The sequence below is a fragment of the Trypanosoma cruzi genome, genomic scaffold (genome assembly GCF_000209065.1).
Source record: "Trypanosoma cruzi strain CL Brener 1047053517141 genomic scaffold, whole genome shotgun sequence".
In the NCBI taxonomy this organism is placed as follows: domain Eukaryota; phylum Euglenozoa; class Kinetoplastea; order Trypanosomatida; family Trypanosomatidae; genus Trypanosoma; species Trypanosoma cruzi.
The window spans coordinates 69,603-78,054 of NW_001849482.1; the positions used below are offsets into that span (position 1 = coordinate 69,603).

Genomic DNA, 8,452 nt, shown 5'->3' on the forward strand with positions numbered 1-8,452 from the left:
GCTGCTTCGCCCACTCATCATAGTTGGTTACCTTTGGGAATGACACCGCAATCATGCCCCATCCAGAAGTAGGCGCAAAATGTCTCGGTGGCGGCGTTCCCTCCTTTGCCACATCGTAGATAATATACGCATTCCTCCCATGCCCCCTCAAACTTCTCAACTCAGAGATGCACATGTCCTCATCGCTGTATCTTGTCACCGCTCTGGATGGTCTTGTCAAACACGTACGCATCTCCTCCACCAAAACAGTGGACCACCACTTGGTTTTTCTCGACATCGCAGTGCAGCAGCTGGTAGAGGAGGTGCGAACCGGCAGCCATCGACTTCCCGATCCCGGGCGTCCCAATCAACACACGTCGCTCGAACTTAAAGTCGGTCCCGCCGTGAGGGATGAACCACGCGGTTAGATCGCCCTTGACGATCTGCCACACTCAATCCACCTCACAGTTTACAAAAACGTCCTTAGGAAGATCCCGTATCGTATTCCACGAGTACGGCCATCCCTTCTCCGAGGCGAGCACCATCAACACGGGACGTGTCGCACCGAATTGCTGCACAGCGTCATTCTTTTCGGTAGCGTCGTCAGCTTTCTTGTGCGACCATGACTGTTCTGGCTTCCCCTCATTCACCCCCATTCCCGTCCCCGTTTTCTTCCGCTCCACGCCGTCCGGAAGTTCCACCGCATGGCTCCGCCCCGCATTGTGCACAGACTCGTAGCATCCCTCCAGTTTCTCCGGTGCGCTCGTCGTCGTTGGGTCCCTCGCCTCCTCGGCAGCCGCATCCAAGAAATGTTTGGTGGAGTTATGAACAGCTGCTTTTACCTCCGCAGCTGCTAATGACCACCCCGGTGGATTGCTGACACCCTTATCGCAAAGCTTGCGTATATCCTCATCGAAGATCACTTCACCCTTTACAGCTCGCTTCATACTCAAATAACGACCTGATGCCTGTATTTCGTTCAATGCTCCTTTATCACGGATATACTTCGTGGGGTCCTTGAAAAACTCCTCCAGCAACACATCCCGATTGGTGTCCACAATGCCCCTGCCGTCCAGTTCCCTCGTAAGAAAGTCGCTCAGCTTCATTTCATTGACGCGAACTCTTCCTTTAAACAGTACATCTTCAATATTAGTGGAAATGGTAAATTTCATTTCTGCCTCACGCCGCTCGACTTTCAGTACCTGCGTGAGTACTCCGTTTGGTTTTCCCCTTGCAAGAGGAGTGACCGTATCCTTTCCTTCATAGTCCCTCCATTGCCCGAGAGAGAACACACCTTCGTGAAGAGGCTTAGTAATGGCCTCCAGCGCTTGGTACGCAGTTAAGTTAAGAATTTCTTCAAGAAGCCGCTGGTCTTGTACGTAATCATCCGACTCCTGAACAATCATCTCCATCGTCACATTGTAGTCTTTCATCAACGGCCGCCCTGCCGCCAACACAATTCCAAAGGAAATCGTTCAGCCTCATGTTGGTGCTGCTCATGGTCCACCGCGGCCACACTTTACACCCCACCAAATGTCGAGCTGCAGCGTCGGAACCATCACAAGAGCCACGGCGAGGTGCCATCACAACACCCGTGCAGTGAAGCATCCCACTCGCACCGCCCAACTGCGGCCAGCAGGTGCCGCTGGCTCCAAAGGACACTCGCGGCTGTTTCCTTCCGCAGTCCCAATGGCGTTGGGCATGGCACTCGCACGGCTCGGTGGTCGGTGCGCCATGCAGCCGCACTGCAACGCCTGTCGGTGAAGCAGCCGAGGCCCACCGCCCCCGCAGCAACACGAGGCGTGCAATCGACCCCAACACCGCCACACTATCGCCCTTTTTTACTTTGTTTTATTCACGTTGTCGGTCTGTTTGCCTCATCACCGACACCAAAAATAAGTGCACACCTTCACAAAAGGGAAGGAACAAAGAGAAAAGGAGGCACGATCCCACCGTCCCGCCGCGGGTCAACACTCTCGTCCACCCACCACCATTGCCACACAGGAGACCGCAGTCACATCGCAGAGTCAGCACCACAATGTGAACCACACCATCGTGCACTGAAAAATGGGCGAGACGCAGCCATGCACCGCCCCGCCACATTTTCCCACCACTCAAGTATTGCGTGCCCACACAAAGTAGCAAACAGAATCAGAGTGCACACAAACCCAATCAACACCCTCACTCGCTGAAGCACATTATTCGCATGGAGTGACAACATTTAAAAACACAACAGCAGTAGCAGGCTGCATGGAATTTCCCTGCCAACCCTGCAAAGAGACACAACAACTCTGCGGAGCAAAAGTAACAGCCCCTCGGTGTTGCCCGCAGTTCACATGGCAGGACAAATTCCACGCACGCATAGTTCCGGATTCCTCGTTGTCTGAGTACACATCAACAGAGCGTAAAAAAAATACGCGTGCAAGGTGGCATTTAAATACGTGAAAAATCCTCAGCCTGTTTTGTTCGATGCTGTTGGAGATCAGTCCCACACAATCCAATCAAAGTGACACGCCGGACGGAATGGCGTCAGTTAATAAATAAATAATTGCGCCAATGCAAAAAGCAGCAGGGATTTGGGTTTTATTCCTAAATTCGGGGGCAACAGTGGCATGAGAGTGTGTATGTGTGCAGGACCTTTCGTGGGACGGTGCTCCCCAATCCCGCCGTGCCCTGACACAAAAGACAATAACAAAAAAAGCACACTCTCCAGAAAAGGAGTGACGGTTGGGCAGTCAGCCCCCGTTTCGTCTCACGACATCCACATGTGTGCGCTCCACCCCAAATATGTACCTCCCTGGACGCCGCATGCATGACGTGTGGTTTCGTCACTCGCAATGTGTTTTTCCTCCCGCAAGCAGCAAAAAGGACGGCCATGGCGCAGCTCCACTCAGGGGAAGCAATCGGGGCAAGCACGGGTGGGAACCAGAGATCATAACAAAAATATTTTTAAAAAAAGGAGCTAATATCTCCTCCAAGCCACAGAATCGTGCAGTGTTCATCCCTCTTCTTCTAAATTGAAGACCTCCTCATCAGAACAAATGCAACAGACACATGTGCAGCGCAATATCTTTCGCTCTCCCGTGATCCACCTTATTTCCCATGAGTGCCGCGGCGGTGGTGCCTGCGTTACATCTGGGATGACTCCAAAATATCAGGCACCATGCTGTGGAGAGTAGATGTTTGACGAATGTTTCCGCGTTAGTGCCTAACAGGAAATGACACCAAAAAGAAAAAACGATCCGCGACTCAAACTGCCCGTGTGTGGCCGTACTAAAGCAACACTGAGACACGTGTGGAGCAACGCAAAAAAAAAACAAAGAGAAAAAGGAGAAACAACCAGAGTAATCCAAAAAACACATCAGTATATACATACATAAAGAAATTCATCATTCCGCATAATTCTTCGTTTCTTCTCTTGTTGTTCTTTCTACACAACATCAGAAGTGTAAAGAGTGAAGAGCATGCCCTCCCACACAGTCATCGTGGGACAGGGGAGAGTCACTGCAGGCACCCGCACAAAAAATAGAAACAAACCAACAAAAACCAGCAATCAATAACGCTTTCGGTGCGGAGTCCGATGGGTGGCTGCGCAGCTGCACAGCAGTGGCCCCACGCCCTCCCTCATGTCAGCCAACAACGCACACTCACAACCTCCAGGAGGTGATGCGTCACAGAAGGGCTTCATCGATTGTTTTCCCTAACGCTTTCCTGAATGCTTCCTATGGCCCGCACACCAGCCACCATCGTCGAGCACGTCCTCATTACAGATTATAGATATGAAAGTGAGAGAGCAACAGCCCTCATATTCGGTGCTGCAGCGAAGAGCGCAAAACACACGCACACACACGTCACGCACCCGCCCCCGGGCTAGCGTGATAGCTCGATAATCCGTTGTCGTCGATAATCGATAAAATAAAGTAAAAGCAACAAATCAATCACCCAATCAATCTATGAATAATGGAAGAAAAAAAATATCCGCCAGAAGCATCCACGTTATGCCGCATCTGCAAGGTGCTTTGTGCCCTCTCGCCGCGTAAAAATACTGTTGGGGGGCAAAGCCTTTCCACCTCGAGAAAGAGAAACTGCACCAAATTTTTCGTCAAGGGAAGCATCTTCACCTGTCCAAAGTGGCATTATTATTTCTGCAGCTCGCATTGGATGCACCGTCGAACACGCTCTGTGCGTCTGAGCGAATGTCACTAGTCATGGGCTGCAACGGCGGTGCGGGTGGTCGGTACGACGACGCGCCGGCGGTGCCTGAGGCGTACGACGATGACGTCATTTCGTGCGGCTTCCGCGCCTCTTCGTCGCTCTCCTCGTCATCGCGCAGCAGCGCCTCCAGCCCTCCACGCAGCGGCTCGCGCAGCTCCTGCCAATGGCGGTCCTCCGCGTGCCACACAACGACGCCGTACACAGTGATCGCAAGCAGCGCAGTGGTCAGCAGCAGCACGATAGCCGCGTACGCCCTCGCACCGCCGTCGCTCGGCGCAAGATGGTTGGCCGCGCTGACCAGGCACAACGCCGCAAGGAGCACAAAGCTCGCCGCGTGCATCACCGTCAGGAAGGCCGAGCGCATCATGTTCGTGAAGGCAACCACGCCCGCGCCCGCAAGCAGCACAGCCGCCATGCAGAAGCACTGGACGTGGCAGCCTCCCACAGGCGAGTGCACAGCCGCAATCAGGCCCACCACACACAGCACCGACAGCTGGAACACGCACCAGTACACATGGCTGCCCCTCATGCTCGTCAGAATGCCGCCGTACATCCGCTGCTGCGCCGCAGGGTGCCAATACCCGACGGGGTACAGCAGGCGCTCGTGCAACGGCTTCCTCGAAAACTGCCAGTACCTCGTGAAGCTCGCGCCCACGTGGCGGGCAATGAAGTAGCACACACCAGCAGGGAACGCCACACCGTACAGCACGCCAACGACACCAATCACGCGGTGCTGCACGCGGGCGCCGGGCATCGCCAGTGCGAGCACGGAGCCGAAGAAGATGCCGAGGTGCATCGCGTGCGCCACGACGTACGTCAGGCTCGGGAAGCGCATTGCCGCCCACGCACTCGTCGCGTCCACGCCGCGCCACCGCTGGAAGGCCGCCGCCACACCGCAGTGCACGCACCCAAACACAGCGGCCAGCAGCGCGTTCCCCACCACCATCCACAGCGGATCAAGAGCAGCGAACACCGACAGGAAGTACGGCAGCGCAACGGTGCTTTCACGCTCCTGCGCCGAGGCGCATGACATCCTCGCAAACACGCCGAGCGCCTGCATCTCCAGGATGGAGCCCAGCCCGCCGGTCACCACCACGGCAACAACCGTCGCACCCGCAACAACGCTGGTGATCGCCGAGAGGGCGCTGGCAGCGGCGGGCAGCGTGTTCGACCTGATCGTGAGGAACCCAAGCAGCACACCCCTGCAGCCGCCGGACACCGCCGCAGCGTCGCAGCGAATGACTATCGTCTCGTCGGCAGCAATGAAGTAACCGCGGTGCACGGGCACAACCAGCTCCAGGACGGTGGACGGATTCGTCGCGTTGCGCACCCACGTCGCGTTGCTCAGCATCGCTCCCCACGGACCACCAAACCCGCGCGGCTGCGCGGTCGACACCGGCACAAAGCTCAGATGCGTGCAGAGCTGCGGGTCGCGTGCCCAACGAAACGGCGGCGGCAGCGCCACCATCAGCCGTGTCGGGACGGCGCTCCCACCGCCGCGGATGTCGTTCTGCGTCAGGCCCCCACCAGCCGCCGTCGTCGTCACTGCGAGTGTCGGGCACGCCACGTCGCTCCACCACAGCGTGCTGCTCACCGACGCCGTCGAGGTCCGCGTGGGCGGCAGCGCCACCGTCTCCGTCTCCTGCAGTGTCTCCGTCGGCCCGTACTGCGTCAGACTGTAGTGCGCCGTGCTCAGGCTCGGCGTCCCCGTTGGTGTCAGGCTGCGCGTCTCCGTCAGCGTCGCCGTATGGCTCAGCAGCGGCGGCATGGCGGGCGTGCGGTTGCACCCGTCCACGTGCGGCTGGTACACCGGCAGGCAGTCGCGCCCGTACCCGCCCTCAGCACAGCGGCAGCGACACGACCCCGACATCGCCCTCGTCGCAGCAGCAAAGCAGCGCACGTCGGCGTCGCACACGCCACACGCCACGGGGCGGAATTCCCCGATGATGCCGGCGGACCTGTAGTCCATCGGCTGCAGCGCCTGCCCGTTGAGCGTCAGGCACCCCACAACGAACTTCCGGCCGGCGCCTCCAAGCACAACGGTGCCGTCCATCACAACGGGCCCGCTGCCAGCGTTCCCGTGAAGCGTCAGCGTGCTCTGCACGAGCTCCGCACTGCGCGGGTACGACGGCAGCGAAAGGAGCCTGCCGCTGATGCTGTTGCCGCGCACCGACAGCCACGACCCGGAAACAAACGACGCCGACCCCCGCAGCTCCAGCAGCGCGCCATCGGTCAGCGCACCGAAGTTGTCGTTCACCACGACGGCGGACGCGTTGGCCACCGCCCCGCTGTCAAACACCAGTCCATGCGCGGCGTACACCTGGCTTCCCGACACGCGCAGCACAGCGCCTGCAGACGCCACCACGCGCGCACTCGCGTACAACGCATATTCGCCACCGAGCACAGCCGCGTCCAGCGCGACACCGCCACCGACAAGCTCCAGGACGGCGCCGTCCACCAGCACCGTCCGCCCACCAGTCATCATGGTCACGAGGGCAACGCCGAACACAAACAGCACGGACCGCACGAGCCGCAGGCCCGACAGCACCAGCACCGGTGCGTACGGCGAGGACCGCGAGCCGGGAAGATACACAAGCGGCGTCGGCCTCGCGGCAACCAGCAGGGAGTCCGTCACCGTCAGCACGGACCCCGCGGGGAACGTGCCGGTCAGCACAAGCGCACCGTTCAGCGCCTCCACATCGCACACGGACAGCTCCACCGGCCCGCCCTCGTCGCTCCCCTCCGCCAGCGAACCGCGCAACGATCCACCGCCCATCACGTACAGCACGGCGGCGTTACGCAGCGACACGTTCTGCACAACGATCCGCACGCCGTCCCGCGCCATCCACGGCACGTAGAGCACAGGGCTCACGCCGTCCAGCACAACGTGGCGCAGCGTTACCTCGCTCGCATCGGCAGGCACAACGAACACCGACCGCACCGTCACGCCCTCGCGGACAAACACACTCGACGCGGTGCCCACAGCAGGCGGCATCGCGGGGGCACCGACAGGCACGCATGCCTCGCCATACCCGCCACTGCCGCACGCGCACACGCACACACCGTTCCTCATGCTCGCAGACGCCGTCCCGGGCGCGTAGCAGTGCGTGTCCCTGTCGCAGGCGTCGCATCCAAAAAATTCGATGCTCCCAGCGTCGCCAAAACCAGCCGCAGCGTACTCCTCCGCCGTCGACAGGACACGTCCACCAGCGCCGTTGCACGCAACCCTCAAATGCGCCCCAGCCGCGAGCGACAGGCTCACCGACAGCATCCGCGGCAGCAGCACTCGGTTGTGCAGAAAGCTCAGCGTGCTCCCAACAGCGGTCACGGCGCCAGCGGCGTGGAGCATCTCCCTCGAGACGCCGTCGTGCACGTTGTCCTTCGCCAGCAGCATTGACCCGTCGGCCAGGCTCACCGTTGAATGAAACGCCACTGCGTAGTCCTCCGTCGACAAAAAGTCGTTCCGCACAAGCATCACAGCGGAGCCCGACACGCTCACAGCCCCACGCACAGACACCGCGTGCCTGCACAGCAGGAAGTCGCTGCCAACAAACGCCACCACGGAGCCGCCGCTGGCCGCAACACCGCCCTCCACCGACACGCACAGCCCCAGCGCCGTCTGGACCAACAGCCCGTCCACGTACAGCGCACCGCGCAACGACAGCGCCACGCCGCCAACCACCAACACGCCAACAGCGTCGCGGAACACCGCCGCCACATGCGTGCGCGCAATGGTCAGTACGCTCCCAGTCAGATTCACGTTGTGCAGCACGAGGCACGCGGACGCGTCGCCAAGGTCGTAGACGCCGCGGTACGCAACACGTGCCTCTGCAATCAGCACCGAGTCCACCACAGTGACGCGCGAGCCCGGCGGAAATCGGTTCGCCACCACTACGCCGCCGCCGGAGCGCGACTCAAGCCCGCGGATCAACACATCGACGCGCTCGCCAGCAGGCGGGTCGGACCGCCACCCAACAACGTACAGGCTCGCTCCGCGCACAAACGTGCAGTTCGCCAGCGTCACGTTGCGCACGCTCCCTGACATCGACTCCAATTCCACCACAACGTCCGCCGCAAAGCTCACACCAACGTAGCACACCACCGACGTCCCGAGACCGGCGTTCACCTCCACACCCACACTCACGTCTCGCAAGCACAAGTCGGCTCCGTCGGTGCTCGGTAGCTCGGGGACAGCAACGGGCAGGCACGCATCGCCGTGGCCGCCCTCCACGCACGTGCAGGCGCAGTCATCACTCGA

General features: G+C 59.7%; 1 protein-coding gene and 1 pseudogene across 1 annotated transcript, besides 1 other annotated feature; both read right to left on the reverse strand.

Annotated features, from left to right (window-relative positions):
* Tc00.1047053509087.10 lies at positions 1-1,412 on the reverse strand (annotated as a pseudogene; the record flags this gene model as incomplete).
* Positions 1-8,452: a sequence feature (areas not merged during assembly with more than two copies in the genome that could not be assigned to a particular haplotype).
* Tc00.1047053509087.20 (dispersed gene family protein 1 (DGF-1), putative) lies at positions 4,097-8,452 on the reverse strand (the record flags this gene model as incomplete). Its single annotated transcript, XM_800488.1, has 1 exon — positions 4,097-8,452. A coding segment is annotated over one exon (4,356 nt), but the record flags the coding sequence as incomplete, so codon positions are not given.